The sequence below is a fragment of the Vollenhovia emeryi genome, unplaced genomic scaffold, assembly GCF_000949405.1.
Source record: "Vollenhovia emeryi isolate VEMERY1.0 unplaced genomic scaffold, V.emery_V1.0 DF939126.1, whole genome shotgun sequence".
Classification (NCBI taxonomy): Eukaryota; Metazoa; Arthropoda; class Insecta; order Hymenoptera; family Formicidae; genus Vollenhovia; species Vollenhovia emeryi.
Genome location: NW_011967240.1, coordinates 4385248 through 4405819, shown reverse-complemented (window position 1 = coordinate 4405819; position 20572 = coordinate 4385248). Strand labels below are relative to the sequence as shown.

Below are 20572 nucleotides of genomic sequence, written 5' to 3'. Positions count from 1 at the left end.
TAATGCATTTACCGCAAAGTATAATATACTCGACATGCTCAGATAATGCTTCTGGTCTTCTTCCGCGGTTTAGAGATGTCCCGTTTAATGTCACGAATTTTATGGTGCGATGAGTTTGTTTTATTATTATTACATGAAAATTTCCACGAATAGCCAGCGACCGTCAGCGAGTCCTCGAGTGTCGCCCGAGACGTCGTATCGTATAGAATGCAGGAGCAATCTCTGCACAGCATTATCTAAGCCATGGACCGTTACCCCCACCGACCTAAATGCACGCCGTATAAATGGTCAGAACAGCTTCTAACCACTGTCAGTGAGCGTGTGCTAATCTCGGCTTTCTGCAACGTGCATCATCCTGCATCATTCGGTGAAAAGAGTGCGCGGTATCATGCGATAATCCTCCGTATAACGTCACTTATGATTTCTTTTGAGTAATTACGAAATTCTCTCTCGATGCGGTGCATTTCGATGATTCGTGTAGTTGATGTAATCCTCACGATTGACAATGACTATACAAGAATTCGAAACGAGACAGGTGACCATCGCCACGGTCTGCAATGAAATATAAACCGGTTGATCGAAACTAACAAAATTCTAAATCAACAGTGCAAAGTTGAAATCAACCTAAATCATGAAGTGCGGATATTTCGGGGCCATCGAGTGGTTTTGCAATGTTGGATGTCCAAGGGTGGCCCATGTACCGTGTTGGATGTTTATCTTGTTAATTATATGTTCTCGACGGACTCACTCGTTGACTTTTGATAATACGACGGATCTTTTTGTCCAAAAATGTCAAGGAGAATGCCACTTAAAGAAAGATTTTGCAACTTGTGGCAAATATAAAGTCGTCAAGTGGCTAAACACAGTAGTGAGAGAAAAGGTATGCGTTTGCTGTTTACGGTCTTACGTAACATTTGGTTATTAAAAAACGAAAATAAGAATTGACAACTTATATTGCATGTTGTTAACCATAATGAGTAGTGTGATTAAGTTTACTAATTTATGACTTTTTATTTTTATGGTAAATTATTGCAATATTAATTTTTATATATTACCTTTATAAATTTATATTTACTTAGTACTACCAATAGAATAACAATAGAATAACAGATCTAAAGAATTAATTAGACATGAATAACTACAAAATTGATAGCATGTACTATACAATAACAAACTGTAAACATTTATCTGTCTGATCTATAATTTTAAAGAGCGAATTGTACGTAGTGATTAATTTAATTAAAGAGTAAATTATTATAATTTAGGAATTTAGTTATGGGCCATTTCGAATAATAAGGATACCATCGATTTACAAGCAATCCTTTTTGCCCTATTTGCCACGTTCTCGAGCATTTAAGAGCGGCATAACCGAAGCTCTAAACTTCGTTAGAGATAGCATAGAGGATTTATTGACAAATCGTGCCATTGTATATACGGTAGACAACTCGGCAGTTGCCAGAGATTTTTCCTCGAGTCTGATGTTTGTGGATGACGATGAACTTGAGCAGCTGAAGGATAACAAAGAGCAGGAAGGTAAAATTTTATATTAGATCTAACAAATGATAGCATATTTGACAATGTATTCTCTCGCGACGTTTTTCTTACAATAGTTTTTCCTTATTACTTTTGTTAAATGCTTTTATTTTCGTTAATCTAATGGACATCGGTACTTTCTATTTTTCTCCTGAAATTCTTGACAAATCCTTTGACTTCTTATGATGGTATATTGATTTCTTAGCAATAATAAAGGAAAGGTGTATTTACTGTTCTGTATAACGGACTGTTCGAATTCTGATGTGTCTGAGCGTAATCGTAGCTTTTGTTGCACTTTATTTCGGGTAACGGCGAACGTTACACGTAACAAGTATTATCACTGCATAAGCTATGCAATCTGCTGCAATGTTCCATATATTTGAAAAAAGCGATGAACGCGACGGCGAAATGCCAGAGTTTACTACCTTATATTTCCTGTAACGGCAATGATGTCAACATGTAACGCACAATCCGTAATAAAGTTTGGCGATTTTTTCGAGAAAGAGAAAATTAATAAACTGTTCGCTTTACAGGCAATTGGCGAATTTTCAAAAAGAAGAAGTCTATAATCCTCCCGGTTCTTATATTATTAAATTTACTAAAGCTGAAGCTACTGCTATTACCAATTTTCCTAGGAGTTCATTTTATCAAGAAGCTTCTCGTACTTGGCTCATTAATTTTACCATCGGTATTCGCGCATTTGAAGATTTGCAAAGTGCCACACTCTCATTCGCATCAGTCGCAACCTTTCCAACTGTGGTCCACTGCAGCGGACACAACAGTAGATTATCCAACAGGTAAGATTGTCTAAGAAATATTCTTTTTGTCTTTGACGATTAAAAATATCACGTAAGCAAGTTATATGCCAAATTATATATATATATTTTTTTTACCGAAGATAACACACAGGTGTACATATTTATTATCTTTGATAAAATCTTAAAGAGATTCAACAATGCTAAGACTAACGAGGGGCTCTTAAATTGTAATTTTAATATTCATTACGCTCATGCCTACAAATAGGAGATTAGAAATTTGTTTTACAACACAAATTTCCATGCATTGAATTTTATGTTGAATCATATACGCTAATGTATGAAATAAATTCTCTTCTAAATGCTCTTTAAACAAAAGTCACTGGCACGACGCGGTGGTTTGCATAATTATATATTATGTAGGCTAAGTTAAGATAACGTCGCTCAGCTGTAACAGATGATACATCTTTACAGACTAATACACATGACGTATTTATGTTGGCGTAAATATATTTAATGTTAGCCAACAGCGACAAGTATTAGATTTGAAACAGCTGTCAATGCACGCTCCGATAGTGTTTTATGTTTGACATATTTATATTCAGCCTTCCCTTTAAAATCTTTAACGTCATGTCACGCATCGCGAATATTTGATGTCAACAATTCTGAATCTTTCCCGGCACAAAATTTGCATCTAAATAAAGATCTCTATGCCTATTTGCTAAGAGCATCGTATAAACTTGTAACACGCATTTCGATATTTTCTTTGCAGGATACGGACAGGATGACAGTAATTGGCACAGAAACGATTACCAGTTAGGGTATCCGAGTTATCAGATACTTCGCAATCCCTACGGGTGAAAATGTTGCAGATTGCTCTCACGGCCATCAACGACAATTTCATATTTGTTATCTTCCGAAGGCGAGCTGTAAATATGAGTCAATTATATTGAGAGGCACGCGAAATAACACTTTGACGAGTAGTGCAATCGTGATTAATCTAATTGTGATCCGCGTAATTTCAGTAATCGTGTAATTCCCTGTAAAATTGCCCGTGGCAATTACGATGTATCGATACGCGCTGAATGAACGTCGCCAAACACTATCTCTCGGCTACGCTCGTTCTAGCAAGGAACATTCACGAAATAACTTTCACGTAGCTTACCGTTATTTGCGGAACGTGTCGATATATTTTAACCTTAGCAGCTTGCGGACTTTGAGAAAAGGGTACGGTGTTAAGGATACATCCGGCTTTTCCTTAAAATTCGCATTGAACAAACAGGAATGCATGAAATACCTGTCCCCTTAAAATTTTTTTAGAATATCAATTTGTACAACTTTCTATCTTCCATCTTTCCTGCTTTAGATTATTTATTGCCACTTTTACATTAAGATGATGTCGCAGGCATGTTCGTCGCTCGTCGACTCTGATTTATTTCAAACTCGACGACATTAATGACGGACATTATGATTTCTGTTAAAGACTGGAATTTTTTCTAGAGAATTATTTGTACAACTTAAAAAATGCATGAAAATGCAGTTAGACTATTTTATTATCAGCACTATCGAATTAGAAGTATTTATGCTAAAGTAATCAAATTATAGCGGCATGTGAAATAGAGCTAGTCCCAGGTAATTCAAGCCTAGTAATCTTCGCTTGTTTTCTAAATGCGACACGCGATTACATCGATGTAGTGCAAAGTGATTGATTTTAGATAGCAAGACGGCGCGCTGGTGCTGCGTTTATCGCAGACTACCTTTCTCAAATTTCAAAGTGAAATTCGGAAAGAACCATACCGGGGCAGGGGAATCATTCGTGGTCAAGGTCACTCGACCGAGCACGATGGCCCCTCTACTGACCTACTGACAGATTTGGACAAGCGCCCGGTTTCTGGCTCACAAACGCCTTCGCAAGCCAACTCGTGTGTCGCTGTTATGCGTCAGTGCGTCTACCTTGACCGACGTGTCCGTGTGTATATGTGTATACACACGTGTGACCCACGTACGAGCCGATCGAAGACCGTTATCGGCTCGCGGACAGTGCACGGCGAGAGGCCAGTCATCGTGCTTGTCGTCGACACATATTTGGCCCCGGATGACGATTACAACTGGTGAATTTTGCTCTCACCCTTTCCTTTCTTCGATACGCTTTTCCCGACCCGCAACGTGCTCATCGATAGAATTAATCCCAGTTTCCCGGCGTGCGTTTTCCATCCTAGATTTCCCTAACGCGCGCCTCTCAATCCCGCCACTCTGACTCTCAGACCGAGCTTCTTACTTCATAAAGAATTAATTTTCCACATTGTTGCGATTTTTAATATTGTCTGCTACAGGACTAGATATATTGTCCGTCGTAAGAGAATTATTATAGAATAAAAAAAACACACGAGACGTGTGCGAGGGTCGTCCAGCGCTCTGATGGCGAGCGATAAAGTGACAACAGTACTTTGGGCGCCTGCGACACAATAGGAAACGCGAATCGGAAGCGATACATCGCGCATCGCCACAGGATAGGCGATCGATACGCGGCGTGCACTCGTCCGCGGCAACTCGACCGTTACGTTCTTACGTTATACGTGAACGAAAAAGTCGCATTAATGTAACGGACCATCGTCCATGTCACGGCGTTCGACTTGCGTATCTGTATCTACGTCGAACGTATTTCCTGTACATTGTACGATTTATACATGCTTGATTCGTGCGCGCGTATCACGTAGATGATTCTGAGTGGTGTGCGTTAAACGCCGGAGATGCCTCTCGGGACGTCACATGTGGAGTTCACGGAAAGCGGAAAGCACAGCCACGCGAACAATTGAAGGTCCAACTTGAGCAACGGTCCCTCCTTTATTTAAAATAAAAATTGTCGCGGAAGTCAATCAAGTTTACGTATGACAAACGACTGGCAACCTCTGAGAAAAAATATTTAGATAGAACTTTAATTTTATGGATAAGAAACACTGTCTTTTAACACTTCTTGCGGCTCTCATGTTACACGGATGAACAATTTTTCAAGATAAGAGTAAACGGCGAAAACATTCTGTTTGATGTCTACAGTCGAGATTTTAATTCTTTGAAATTTCTCGCCATTTATTGGAAGCGAGTTGCGTGTGTGTGTGTGTGTGCGCGCGCGTATGACTACATAGTTATAAGGAAAATAAAATTGTAGAATATTTAAATAGTTAATGTATCCCCTTACCTTTCCTTAGTTGAAATGCAATATTCGAGAGACTTTTTCACACTTTGTTTCGTCAAGCAATCGATAACAGATATTGTAATATCACATTACATTTGTTACATACTTGACACGTTAATATAAAAATATTTGTAAGAATGTAACTTTCTTGTAAATTATTTTCATGCGCTCGAAGATGAATTATTTTCACAACTTTGTGATTAATTTCCATGCTTAAGCCGGAGTACTGATACTTGGAGGGAATACCGGCAAAGGATTTCTCGTTTAGTAGCTCTACGAAAGGTTGAAATATAAAAATACGGGGAACGTTATACGGCGTTTTCGAGAAACGATTCCACACGTGTGTCACCGGTTTGAACGTGAAACTTAAACCAAAAGAAGTGACACACTGGTGTGACCCTCTTTTTATAAAGGAAATTGGATCAGAATTTTTTTAATGCAGAGTTGAATTATCAATACTGCAAAATGTCGGTAAAAGAGCACACGTCGCCATGAAAGCGTATCATAAATTTCTGAAGACAAGGACAAAACTAAGCTCCTGAAAGATCAATTACTTCTTTGCAATTTAAAATATTCATATACAAGTTGCATTTGAATTTTAAAGAACGGTTTGCTGCCGGTGTTGTCTCACATATCTACCAATTCTTACGGAGACAATTGAAATGCTGTCTTATTTCATATACCGTTTTCCACGCGGACTCCTCGCGATTTACGATGCAAACTTTGTCGGCTATAAAGCCTTGAAAATTTTGTTTTTGTTTGGCAACATCGATAACATTTTACAACATTCTCGTAAAAATTCTTTTGGCGTTATGTTATAACGGGTTTCTCTCGAATGTCAATGTTGTCCGTTAGTAAATAGCACTTCGAAACACGGGGCACGCATACCGTGGATGCCAAATGCAAATGGTAATCATTTTGTAGTAATCGAGTCATCCGTCAGCTCTATCAAAGACGAAAGAAAGGCTGGCCGACATGTTGACGAAACTTAAAATCAGGTAAACCAGTTTTTCGGAGGTCACAGACATTATTCGGGATCGGCGGAGGCTCCCGAGAAAACACAAGAGAAATCGCTCGTAAAGGTGTGCAACCGCGACTGAACTCGTGACTAATTCGATTGGACTTGAACGAGTTATCAACTATCCTGGTTGACCGAAGGTAGTTTCCATATGAAAAGTAGATCACGCAAAAAAAGACTTGGAAAAAATCGTTGCTTCTTACATTCGACGATTACGTGGACATGAGCGGTCTTACTTAATTAAGCAGCTTAATTTTTCTTGTCGCCGCGAACGGGTGCACCGCACTTCTTCCAAGAGATTTAGAATGTTGACAGATTCATTTTCAACAATTTCCAATTAACTAGCAAGTTTTGATTTTTCATTGTATTGTGCTTTATCTCGCATTTCTTTTAAATAAAACAAAGGAATAATTCCAGAGCCAGAGATTCTAAAAAAAAAGTAGACTAAATCAACTGAAAATTCTCAGAGATTGACTTAGATTTACCTTAATCATCCCCTCACATATAATTTACCTCTCTTGTTTCCTTCTCCTTCCTCTTTCCTTTCTCTTCGATTAAATTAGCATTAAGATCTATTCATCGACGATCTCTTGGAGAATCATCTCCTGTATCATCGGGCGGCGTCCGGTCAGGCTCGTTGACCTCATAGATCTGGACATTCGCCGAAATACCGCCAGGTGAAATCGTCCGTGTGGTGTGTGCGTCGGTAGTTATAGACCTATGACAAATTCAATTGATTCGAATGGGGAAATTTCCCCCTCGACTAATAGTCATATTTGCGATTCTTCCTTGGAAGAAGGGTAGATCCTAAACCAAATGGCGGGAACGAACGGACGAATGAACGAACGTGGTGAGCGAGGAAGGCGGAAAGGAATGGATAGAGGGACGGACAGACGGATGGCCGGGTAACCCAGATCGGGTCAGTCGAGCCGATCCTACGGAGACCGGCTGCCAGTATAGTATTGGACGTCGTACACGATTCCAACTTTCTGGCCGCTTGGTCATTCAGGCGCGTACCGTCCCCCGGTCGTTTTTCAATATTAAAAGGAGTCATTCGGTCGCTGAAATTGACGCCGATCTCTTGGCCTAGGTGCGGGCAGGTTGTTGATGTCAGAGATATACCGTGAAAGTGAGTATAATAGATCCATATGCGACAACAAGTACCGACGAATAGTTTTCTATAGATCGTTGTGCGTTTGACCGGCGAATTAAATTATCTCCGCGCGTTGCAACAAATGCATAGACGAAGCATTGTTAATGGGATTGTACTAGGATAGATTGGTGAAAGGACACTTGTATAACCGTACACTTTGTACACTGGTTATTAATTCTAACTGCACACGTGCGTATTGGATCTAGAGATTAAATTTATGACTTAGATTAATGTATGCATATACATATACGCTGAAAAAAAATCCGGTGGATTCAACCAGTCGTCTGTTAGAAAATGGACGAATCAGAATTCCTTTAGGATTTACCAGATGTGTAGTGAAGTCTAGCAAACTTCTGGTTATGAAATATTGAGCCCTATATCGTGCTAACTGGAAATTCTCTTTGGTTTAGCCAAAATACATTCTATCATACATGTCTCGTTGATACAATCGAAGCATTTTTCTCAGTGTACTCTTTGAGTTTTTATATTTTATTGTATTATGTACATATATGCACACATGCAGCTTGTTGAAAATTCATAAGATGAAATGCTAGGAAGATTAAACGAGAGGCAGATTTCTTTTAATTGACTTAATATTTTTCTGTATTTATTTTTATAAATAAACAATTTAATTAATTGATGAGGAAATATTGAAGAATTTAATTATTATAACGATGTACAGTATTTAAGATTAATAAGAAATAAATTACTGATTATTAATTGCTGACTTGGAAGAAAAGTATAATTACAATATAAGTTTTTAAAATGAAAAAATAACAAGTGTCAACAAGATTAGAAATAGAATTTGTTTAGTTAATCTGCCACAAATATTTAGTAGGGTCTTTGCGCACAGTTCACATGGATGAAAGAATCAGCTGACTTCTTGGAAGAGGAAGGACATGCAAGACTGATCTAGCATAACCGAGTTTTACCACGTAGAATACCATGCTATTATTACTTAGCTTACTTAATAATTTCAATAATAATATTTCTTGTATAGTACTGTGCTTCTTTATTAATTGAAAAATCAATAAAGTTCTAATAACTTAAATCTAAACATATACATATAGAGAGAATTCTTTTTAAATAATATTATAAAAAGTCTAGATTGTTTTTCTAGAAGAGGAGCAACACAAAATTATTATATATATATAATATGTTTATACATATAAATTTAGTTTTCAGTAATTATGTCTTGTACTTGTCTGCTTCGGTCAATTACGTATACAGCATTACATTTTTCTGCTTGCACCGTAACAATGATTTTACGCATTTGATGTTAAAGCTCCTAATCCCTATGTGTTTTGATTTATCTGTCTTATTTCAGAAAACGGAGCCGCGGGTCGAGATGCAGTTCTCCTTTCGTAATAACCACAGCTAGCCAATAGACAAGCGCCCGGTGCCTTTTTCGCGAGTCGGACAATGGCAAAAGGGAGAGCAGCCGCGATATTCTCGATTGTGCTCCTAGCTATTGCGTGCCTTCATTCTGTCGTGGGGGTCAAGGTCCACGCAGAGGTTGCGTCCTTGAACGAGACCGCGCGCCACGATTATGACATCGAGAAGAACGAGGTGCCACTTTCTCATGAATCTGAAAACAAAACCGATCAATTCCCGCGTGAGCATCCGCACAAAATGCATGGAAAGCCAACCAAGTTCGATCTCGAGCTTCACGTGGACGATAAAGCGGATTATCAGATCGAACCGACGAGGATGGCCAATGTTACGGCTAATCCAATCGAAGTGAACTCAACGGCCAGTCAGTCTCTGTCAAATTCCATAAACTGCCGAGGGAAGTTCACGGTCTCTTGTATGCGTAAGGACTTGCTGAATTTTTTAGATCAACTCTCAAAGGTTGACACGTACAACGTAACAAAATCCGTGCAACTCATAAGAAAACCTGAAGCACAAAGCGTCGCGTGCAACGATCAAAAAGAAGATACCAAGTCGAATGTGGATCTTCTGGACAAGGTTCATCGTTACGCCAGGACACACGTGATGAAGATACAGCTGAATAAGGATCTGAATCTCGCCAGGAGAGCCAGGACGTTCTTCGGTTGTGAGTTTCTAGACCGCTTGCTACAGATTTTTCTCGCGTGTGTACTAGTGCCGTTACTTTTGTCGACACGAAAGGTGGATTTTCTGAAACTGCGATATAATCATACACATCGATCCGCATAGCGTGATGCTTGCCGTAAAGCAATTGCATAATTGTTAATTGGTGCGGAGTGAGAGTAATCGAGCAGTTAATTAAGATTTTCTAGAAAGGAAAAGAATATTACGTAATCTTTTCTCTTTCCACCTTTCAATTTGATTTTCAAGATAATTTTATCATCTCTTTACAAAATGTAGTCTCCTCGAATATTTTTTCCTACAAATTTCTGATACTTACAAGGACAAACTATTCAATTAATTTGTTTACCTGATAAGTGACGAATCTAGTACGCTCGTAATCACGAATTGGCATAAATAAAATTAGGGTGTGAGAGAAAGCTTTAACTACATGAATTGGCTTTTTGGAGTGAAATCAAGTAACGAGGTTGGGTCCATGCTAATTGGCAAAAATGCAAACTAAACCAGCAATAAAACGGGTATGAGGAAAAACGAGGCGTATAACATTGTGCAAACAGTCAAATTAATTATAATTGCGGTGAATATTTTTTATTTCTACATAGAGTGTTTCAGCAAAACGTGCGGCACGTGGAGTTGGAGAGATAGAATATGAAAAAGATGCTGCTTGCAGCATGGCTTTCAGGGCTAACGGCAGGGCTTTAACGAGCTGGTACTTTTGCTTTCAGCCGTCTTTCAGGGAAAGAGTACCTTTTTAACAGGATTCGGACTTGGTTTTCTAGCATTTGGCCTGAAGAAACTGTTGCTACCCTTGTTCTTCGGCGTGCAAATAATTAAGAGCGTATTACTCGCTCTTTTCTTACCGAGTATCATCGGCAGCATTGGTAATATCGTTGGAAAAGGTATGTGTTTTGCGTTTAGTAAATCTTATTAGAAAGTAGAAATATATTTCGAAACAATTTTTTTCTAATCACGATCATATTTTACTTCTTTCTCACAAGAGTATGCTATAAATGCTTGTAGTACACGGTAAGTATCTTACTTAAATGATATATCAATTTTTATGTACGGCAATATTTTATAACGTTGAAAAATTAACGAGTTTTGGCCATTTCAGTAGCTTCAGAGATCAAATTTTGATGTAACCTTTTCAGTTGATTTTTAATAGATTTTGTCTGTGTCTCTTAAAATTTGCAAAATTGAACAAGTTGAATGCTAAAAATGGAAGTACAGCGTAAAATGAGAAATCTTTGTCGAGACAATGATTTCTCCGTCCCTTGCGGAGTTCACGCTGTAGCATTAATGTCACTTAAGAAAGCGTCCTGAACTAAAAGTGTAAATACAACGTTACGTATAAATTACAGGTGTTACCTCCTTCACGCAGTCCTCGCATCTTCCCGTCGCGCCCGTCGCAGCATCGGAAGAAAATTTCGAGTTCAAGGATAATTCGGATCTTTACAATGACGACTATCTGACGCGACAACCGGTGGGCACGTTACCAGCGTCCGCCATGTACGACGAGAGTATGATGCAGACGCAGAAGACTCCGGATATTGGGTCCCGCTATGGATTCGTCGATTCGAGAATATCTCACGCGAATGCGCTTTCGGATCGTTACTACACGCGACACGTGGCTGCACACGGACTTTCTAAGAAACAGGACTTTAAGGTGAGCTTTTCGAATGTGCAATTGCTGATCTCGTTTATTTTCTCGTCACATAATAAACGCGTGGCTTTCAAGTCGCTGCACCACTTTCTTCTTTTTTCAACTCGGATAGCATGCAATATGTTAGCGAGCAAGTTGATAAATGAAGCTACAAATCACCATGGCTCTTCTTATTAATATTTAATTGAATTCTTGATTGCGCAATAGTAATAATTCTTACCGAATAATTCCAACTGGTAGGAAGTGCACGTTGATTTGTGCGTGTCGTTGTCGCATTTAACAGTCGCGCACAGTTCGAAGGAACTGTTCGTTAATGTTTGGTCCAATAATGAACTGGGTAAGTATGCCATTAGAATATTCGTCTTTTTCCCCTACTCTGTTACTTTTTAACACCATCGACGACCGGAGATGCTGCCCGTGCTTTCCACTTTTGATACTATTCGACTATTGACATCGGTCATTGAGATTCACGCGACCCACTTCCTTGTTTGCTTCGTTTTAACTCGTTCGGCGCCTAGCCGCGCGCGTAACGGATACAGTGACCATTAAGTATACGTAGCTGTAAACACATATATTTATTATTGGCGGCAGGTCTTCCACGAGATCCCGACGAGCTCTTTGCTTTTGACGAACTACGACCCGTTCTACTCGCCCCTGCTGTCACGTCTGGACGCCGTTTTCTCCCGCCTCGGACACAACACGGAAGGCTGCAGGGAGTACGCGGTGTGCGCGATGTATCGGAGTCCCGCGCGTTACGCGCCGTACTCGAACTTGGTCTCCGCCCAGCTGTCTAGGGAGCTCAACGAGCTGAGAAAGCCCAGCAGCGACAATCCCGACGTTCTGCGTTTCTTCAGATACATGAAAGCGGCCAAGGACGGCCAGGACGGCGTCAAGTGCGAAGAGATCTATGCGAATTGTGCGAACGCTCGTGAAGACCCGTCCCTGAAGCAAAATCAGGCGATGCTCGCGACGTATCAAGATATTAATAAGCTCGTTCAGGCCAGGAAGCTTTGAGAACGTCATAACTTATTTTCGTTGCTGCTCTTAATTAATTGCAAACGCGATAGAAGAAAGGAAGACGCATCTCATGTCGCTTCGTCAAATGCGCGAGCTTTAGGATGGCCTATAGTTCTGATCGGACGCACTAGCGCAATCGCTAAAAAGGTTTAGCGTTTGCTCTAATGATTGAATATTCCTTCATAGATATTGCGCATAAGTAAAGTTTCTAGGTGTTCTTAGTGGTGGATTACTACGGTCGCACGAAGCGCTTGTTGACGCGCTCGAGGGGCCTCAAGATGCGCAATTTCGATTTTTCTTTCTCCAAAAAAATTTGATTAACTGTTAGAATAAAAGTAATGTTTAAAAGTACTCAATTTTTAATTTTGGGATAGCATCTTAGACAAGGGAATCCGAAATTGATTTGCACCTGAGGCTTCCGAGACGGTCTTAATCCGCCATTATTCGAATCTTCAATTTCTGTAACACAGGCTCTTGATGTACCAAACGCAGTTTCCTAAATTACCGTTTGTAGCAAGTGTTGGCTCGCTGTTGATACTACAGCAGCATGTGAACCTGTGAAACTCTATCCAATGGACATGCATGGTGAGAACAGGGGACATGTCGAGCGACATTTGATCATAATTGTGTAATATTAATGTTATTTTACAAGCACCTTGGAAAATAGAAACTGTGTTGACACAATCAAGAACATCTCGATTTACATAATATTTCGCTTTAGATTACGAGACGGGTACATATGTTTCGATCTACTTCTCACGTAGCAAAGCGAATTAAACATAGAAACGAGATCTGCTTATGATTTTAATATGAAAATGTTATTAGAGAAATTTGTTTTTTTCATAGGAGAATCTTAAGCAGCTTACGATCAATAAGTAAAGAATTGTTAAACAATACTTTCATCAGATTTAACTTGCTCAAGACTCTTGCAAATTTAATGAACAATTTTAACACATCGATATGCTTAAATAGACATTTGCACAAATTAATGATTGGCAAATAATTTATAACGGCATAAACAAACAATTATTTGATAAGTTGTATAAAATATGATGTACAATGTTAAAACTGTTACACACTTAATTTATGTTTATTTTTTGAATGCTATCTCATGTATAAGATTTAATCTTGACATGATCGATAGTGATTTTGGATATTTATTTATTTATGTGACGTGAGGCTGAAGATTCTAATTTATGCAATCCGAGCGAGAAACATGTCGCGCAGAGCGCATGTGTATTTAGATTAACTCTAATTTTATTAAAAAATTGCGATTATCCCATTTTAATTGCATGATATATTTATAAATTGATGTATAAATTGACGTATTATACATCAAAAAATTGCGATTATCCCATTTTAATTGCATGATATATTTATAAATTGATGTATTATACATCAATAAAAGATTTATGACGTCAGTTTACGCGGGTTTCTCCAAAGTAAGGCGGCGCAATGCGTCAGCATGCGACATAATCGTTTATGTAATCAAAAATCCTGTTTAAGACATAAAGCGATAAAAACAAAAAGAGGAGTTCCTTTTTATTAGAAGTAGTCGTATAGAACAACGTGACACATGAATCAAAATTTCTAAAAATTTCTAACTGATGAAATTGCATATATCAAAATCTGTGCGTTACGAAGAAAGCAATAAATGTTACAATCGTGTATAAGGGAAGTGATTCATGGTTCAAGAGCCACTATTACGGCGCGAGAAAAGAAATTTCTTTTACGAAAATAACGTGAGATAGAATCCACATAATACGGCGATGACGCACACTGGGTTGTATAAAATGCAGATGAAAGTACATTGACTTTGTCCCTCCCACAACGATGTACCTTCCGTCTCCGTCTCTTAAGCCTGTCCAGTTCCGGTTCTTATTCCGGATCGCCACTTTCACTCTCAATTTTTGTCAATCCTCCCCGTTCGCCATTCTGGGAACGACTTACGGATCCTATCCCCTCTCGGAACTCGAGAGTACACCCATATAAATACGAAGGTGCCTATGTTGAGGCGTCATATGACTTTTGGCTAATGCCTGTGTGTCCGCTACTCGTTCCCAAATTCTTACAAGTTGTTAGTCTATCAGCATTCTGAATTGTTCTTGAAGCATCCGGTGTATTAAGTTATAAGTTTCTTTATAACTTGTAGTTTCTAATTAATTAGGTAAGTTAAGAAAATTTAATTACTTTTAATTTTTGTCCCCTTTTAGCAATTTCTTTTACAATTTATTTTTATCGCATTTTGATAATTTATTTCATCGGATTTCGCTTTACTCGTGGGTCGATTATGACATTTTTCTGCTTATTTTGTTTTATTTAAAAAATTCACCAATATTGTTATAATTTCTAATTATGTCGTGGAGCAACAATTTATTTTGCAACTTAATTGAAAGAATTGTGATCAGAAAAATAACTCTAAGATATATATACATATATATATATCAATTACTATTATACTCAAGTGGAATGTACGCGTGATCACAAATTGGAATCAGAAAACCGCTTGCTTTCGTTCTTAACTTCTGATTGGTGCGCTCATCTAACGGCACTTGGTGAACCAGCGCGTCGACTGCCAACAGTCGATTTCGCAGATCTGCGAGTGCTGTTTGAGGATCACCACGAGTGCGGTTTTTGACAAGGATGTCGCGTAAGGAATATCGAATCACAATAATTTGACAGTTTGGTGAGATATTTGAACGTACTTAAGTTTTCCTATTTTCTGGAAAAATCAAAAACATAAACAATATGGTTGTCGCTACATCCCGTGTTCAATAGCAATGTAACTGTTTATTTTGGATGCGTGCATTTCAAATATTTCAACATTCATTTTGCTATGCAAGATAAAAAAGTGTTGCTAGAAACAAAATAATTTGACTTTGTAAAGATAAAATTCGCAGTTTACGGTCTACAATATTGCTTTAAAACGGCAGGCAAATGTTAATTACTCGTATCGATATGATGATTTTGTGTCTTCCAATATGTCTCGTTATAAAATGCTGACATCTGTGGATTGCAGGTAGTGCAAAAAGAAGAGCAGAATGCAATTGCAGCGGTTGCTGGTAATTCTAGAAATTTTGTTGGCATTGTCCTCGCTGGCATGTTGTCAGTCTACCGGGAAAATTACCTTTGAAGATACCGCTACCGAACACCGAGCAGATCATCAAGGTAAGATATTTTGTTTCTCAAAATTATTTGTATGAACAAATTTTTGCTAAGAATTTTTAACAGTTATATGTTTAATTTGTTGCATAATATATAAAGTGCGATGACGATTAGCCTAATTTTATATTTTCCTGTAAGTTCTTCTTTTATAATTTATTATCGTTTTATATTATGACTAAGATATTTATTCGTAGTTCCTCTTATAATTTATTACCGCTTTACATTTTTTTTATAGTTTTATATTTTACAATTTATTACCGTCTTATACTTGACTAAGATATTGATTTGTAGATGCTTCGTTGTCACAAGCAATAAGATCCACTTGATAAGGACCAGTATTACTGGCCGAAACGTGGTAAAATTTAAATAAAACTGCCAGTCTTGGTCGATCTAATCCTTGAGTATTTTTGGTTTTAATTACTGGCGATATAACAATTCCAAATATAAAGTTTTCATAAACGTCTAACTTTTTGACGTTACACAATTAATGCATAATTAACGTTACATAAAAAAGAAGCACTACATACTGACATGATATTCTTTTTCTTCTTCCTCGTGTATTAGACTTAAATCCTGTTTTATTCAATTCGTTCTGGTACTTTGAGCATTTGGGTTTACTTTATCTTTGATAGGCTGCCAGCCTTGTCGAAGTCATAATATTAATAAATAAAAATTTAAACTGTTATAATTTATTTTTACTTTTAAATTGTAATATTATGTTCAAAATACTAATAGTTATAAACGAGAATTACAAATGAATTTACAGTTTCAGAGAATCCTAAAGAAGTTTCATCGCAACAGCGAGGATTTAATCCTGTTCAACATGTGGAAGATTTGTTCAATTATATTGGTCTTGGAACTGGACGAAATGTTGATCCATATTTGGCAAAAGTTAATGAACGTTGTTTAACTGGCGATTTGGCTGAATGTTTCAAATCACGTGCATTAAATTATTTTGTCGACTTTTTTGATCATCCCGAGTATTCTTTAAATGATAATGTCCAAGTTAAGCGAATGCCTGATCAAGTAGTAGCAGAAGTATATCGTCAACCGTACGAATATTCTAACGAACCTAGGTATGTCATTATCTTTATAGGTACGACAGTATATATGTATAAGTATATTTCTTTCTGTAACGATGCTTACGTGCAATTACGAAATGCGCGCATTATTTTCTTAAATGTTTTGATAATCGGGAAATATGTTGTTTGAATTATTAAGAAACTATAATAAGTGCTTCTAAATTCAAAATATGTTGAATAGATCCGGCGAAACTGAATGGGATCAAATGGTTAATTTCATGAAGAGGAAGATGGAAAGGTTTGTTAAGACAATGTCTTTCGAATTGACTATTCCAAACGAGGAAACTAGTCTTGATGAAGCTTATAAGCCGAGATTTTTGAATGAAATTGCTGACGAGATTGATACAATTGAGAACAAGAAGGATACCCTATTTTGTAAGTACTTATTTAACATTTTTACGTAAAAGAAAATTTTCTTAACAATAGAAGATGTTGAAAAGATTTAAGAGCGTGATATGTTTATGCAGAGGACGCTCGCAAATCCTTCGTCACATGTTTAGTCAATTTAAATTACTGATTAGTAAATCCATATAAAAGAACATTGTTAGTTTGTTATTTTTATTTCATTTTCATCCATCTTTAAATCTCAATTTATAACACGTTTATGTATAATATAAGAATAGAATGTTACTTTAATTAATCAATCGTAATTAATTAATTTTATAACCTATTGTAAAAGTTAGGCCCCTTTTCGTCAGATAAAGAGAAAGAGGCATTTAAGTTACTTAAATTATTTAAGTTTATTATATGCAAATTTTAGCATATGTTAAAATAAACTTTAAATCTGTTTTAGCTCGTAATCGACTCAAAAAAGTTCTTATACCAATCTTGCTTGTTCTGAAGCTCTTCAAACTGAAGCTATTATTATTGTTGCCTTTGATTTTGGGATTGGCATCATTCAAGAAGTTCCTTGGATTTTTAGCGATCATCATACCTGGTGTAATAGGTTTCCTTAAGCTTTACAAACCGTATCCACAGTATTATCCAGTGTACACTAAAAATGGAGTTGCTCAACCTCAACCTTATTACGAATCACATTCAAATTTTGACTATCACGGTAATAATTATGGAAATGTAGATTCCTATGGTCACGACTTGGCATATCACGGATATCAGCATTATAAATCTAATAATAACTAATCTAACAATTTATTTATTATGTTATTTCTAAAAAAAACAGCTTATAATCAAATAACTAAATGTTCTGTTACGAGAGTTTGTGTTATATACATATGAGATGTTTATTCGATTATGTCTAAAAAAATTATGTTTAAATTAAATTATTATAAATCGTTGTTATTCACTAAATTGTATATGTATCCGAATGTGCCGTAATATACATATAATTGTGTATATACAGGGTGTCCTGAAATTCGCGAATCAAAATACCATAGCAAGAATGTCGTCGAAAAAATAAATTAAAAAGTTATTTGCCATTTTTCGTTCCGAACAGTAGTTTTTTTTAGATAAAAAGGTTCAAAACAGGCCAATCATACATTACGGTTGAACGGAAACCTGTCCGTGAGTCGCGAAATAGTTTAGTGCTATAAACTATCGACGCGCGACTCACGGACAGGTTTCCGTTCAACCGTAATGTATGATTGGCCTGTTTTGAACCTTTTTGGATATCTTTAAGATTTGGATATCTTTTTATCTAAAAAAAACTACTGCTCGGAACGAAAAATGGCAAATAACTTTTTAATTTCTTTTTTCGACGACATTCTTGCTATGGTATTTTGATTCGCGAATTTCAGGACACCCTGTATAATTAAAGCATGAGTGTGCAAGTTCATACATTTTCTTTTTTAACGAAAATATGAGATATAAATTTACTATTTCACTTCTGCTACATCAATTTTTATATCAAACTATATGACAATCTGCTTTGATTAATTTGTATTAATTATGTATATAGTTAAGGTTTTGAATCAAATTAAAAAATGTATAAATATATTGTACATATAATTAAAACGTGAAATGAAATATAGACTTGCCCTTTTAATTTCTCTAACATTAGTTGTTACAAGTAAGAAGAATAAATATATAATAAAGGCTTATTGTCGCCAGTACGTAATTAACCAGTGTAGAAAAATTGTTAAACGACGCAACTGGCAATTCTAAGTAGAGAAAATTTATTGCCTCAGCAAAAATATTACCTCAGTCAGAGTTTGAACCTGGACCTCCCTGGACACTCCAGGCAAGCGTCTCACCAATTCGACCACTAAGGCATGTCTGTTGTGAGTACATGTAAATTTTCTCTAATTAGAATTGCCAGTTGCGCCGTTCAATAATTTTTCTACGTTGATTAATTGTTATATTTATTATATCGCGACCTGTTTTTTATTAATTTATTTTAATTATATGTAGTATTATGTATAGTTTAGTTTCTGTGTCAATATTTAAAATATATGTTCAAAAATATTCTATTTATATGTTTATTGTCGGAAATACTTGAATCTTTCTATACACGTACATGCATAATAGCATACAAGTAGCTTTCTTATTGTCTTAGTTTCTACCTATTATTCTTGCGCTACTTTTGTGATATACGCTCTCAATTTCGAGAATCGATGCAGTGTGCTCGCGTGATATGATTAATTTGTTCACAAAGATTATAAAGAATTATCGTAACTGGGTTAATAATTATGTTATAAAACTAAGCAAAAGAGAACGCGCTTAATTGTTTCCTAATTTGCTATTAAAATGAAAACGACGTTTCTTTATTACAAGCTTTCTATAAAATTTCCTCTAGGTGAAAACTAACCCAAGAATCTGTCATTAAAAGGATAATGTAAGATTTCAGCAGTCTGAGCATTATAGCACTAAATAGTAGGTACGTGTGTCCCTCGATTTACGTCGAGTGTTCATTCCATGTGGATTTTTTATGCGGTTGAAAATCGCGTAAATAGAGCCTGTCAGTATACAAAAATACGTAAGAGAAAAGCCCGTAGAAATAGTTCTTTCATGTATTTGTGCATATTTGTGCAAAAGCAGTAATAATGAAAGTAGAGAAGTAACCTTGTTATCACTTGTGCGAATAGATTTCAGGCAAGTCAATTAAAAAAGGTTATAACGATGTAATAAGCAATCAAGTAAGAACTTTTCTTCTTCTTCACTGATGTATAATAATTACAATAAACACACTATAGAAAGATATTTTCTGACCGCTTAAAATGAGATCGTGTAAAATCGAAACTTTGTATTAAAAGTGTTGCGTAAATGAAGAGATTGTTTACCGCATAAATCAAGGAATATGTATATATAATTATACATATTAATGTATAAATTAATGCACTTAAAATTAAATAAAAAGTATTTTATTTACATTCTGTTTCTTTGGAATTTAATTTATTCAAAATTCAAGTAAATATTAAACAACTTTAAAAATTGTATCTTAATATTTGTGTTAAAGAAAAATTAGCTGCAAATCTGTTAAAATTCTGATTAAAATTGCAATTATGAATATATTAAATATTTGGTGCAATTATGTTTTAATATTTAGTTTCCTGATACCAAAAACTTTGAAAAATCAAAGAAGCATGGTTTTATTGAAAAGTAAATCTCTATCTCTCTCTCTCTCTCTTGTCTCTGGAGAAAGATTCACACTTATAATCATCAGTTTATGACACTCTTGCGTGAGTCGATTTCACATGTATCATCAATAGGTTGATTATTTAAGTGTTAACACATGTCATACTTGTTTTCATGACTGTTTAAATTAGATTTAATCCGTCTAGATTTACGATAATAACACAAACGCATAAGCTTATGAGTAAAATAATTTGTATGCCCAAAAAATGTATAATTAAGATGATTTTTTTCTCAAATTTTATAAATACTTGTGTACAAAAGAAATAAAAACTTACAGAAATATATTGCTTGTAAATGTAATATTTTGTGCAAAAGGTATAAGCAGATAAAAG

At 36.3% G+C, this 20572-nt stretch overlaps 3 protein-coding genes across 4 annotated transcripts; all 3 read left to right on the top strand.

The window, feature by feature from the left end:
* The first annotated feature begins 49 nt into the window (after positions 1-49).
* On the top strand, positions 50-5651 carry LOC105569128. Its single transcript, XM_012025323.1, has 4 exons — positions 50-880; positions 1266-1533; positions 2067-2330; positions 3061-5651. The coding sequence occupies exons 1-4, from the start codon at positions 632-634 to the stop codon at positions 3147-3149; spliced, it is 870 nt and encodes a 289-aa protein (XP_011880713.1). The 5' UTR covers positions 50-631; the 3' UTR covers positions 3150-5651.
* A 1768-nt stretch (positions 5652-7419) lies between these two features.
* On the top strand, positions 7420-13931 carry LOC105569127. 2 transcript variants are annotated; one of them, XM_012025320.1, is made up of 5 exons: positions 7420-7628; positions 8980-9708; positions 10502-10621; positions 11084-11388; positions 11977-13931. In XM_012025320.1, the coding sequence occupies exons 2-5, from the start codon at positions 9075-9077 to the stop codon at positions 12397-12399; spliced, it is 1482 nt and encodes a 493-aa protein (XP_011880710.1). In that variant the 5' UTR covers positions 7420-7628; positions 8980-9074; the 3' UTR covers positions 12400-13931. The 2 variants fall into 2 exon arrangements, with proteins under 2 accessions (XP_011880710.1, XP_011880709.1); XM_012025319.1 differs by having other exon boundaries at positions 10448-10621.
* Positions 13932-15443: 1512 nt separating this feature from the next.
* On the top strand, positions 15444-17802 carry LOC105569126. The gene is made up of 4 exons (XM_012025318.1): positions 15444-15570; positions 16334-16643; positions 16831-17024; positions 17443-17802. The coding sequence occupies exons 1-4, from the start codon at positions 15444-15446 to the stop codon at positions 17787-17789; spliced, it is 978 nt and encodes a 325-aa protein (XP_011880708.1). The 3' UTR covers positions 17790-17802.
* Positions 17803-20572: the final 2770 nt, after the last annotated feature.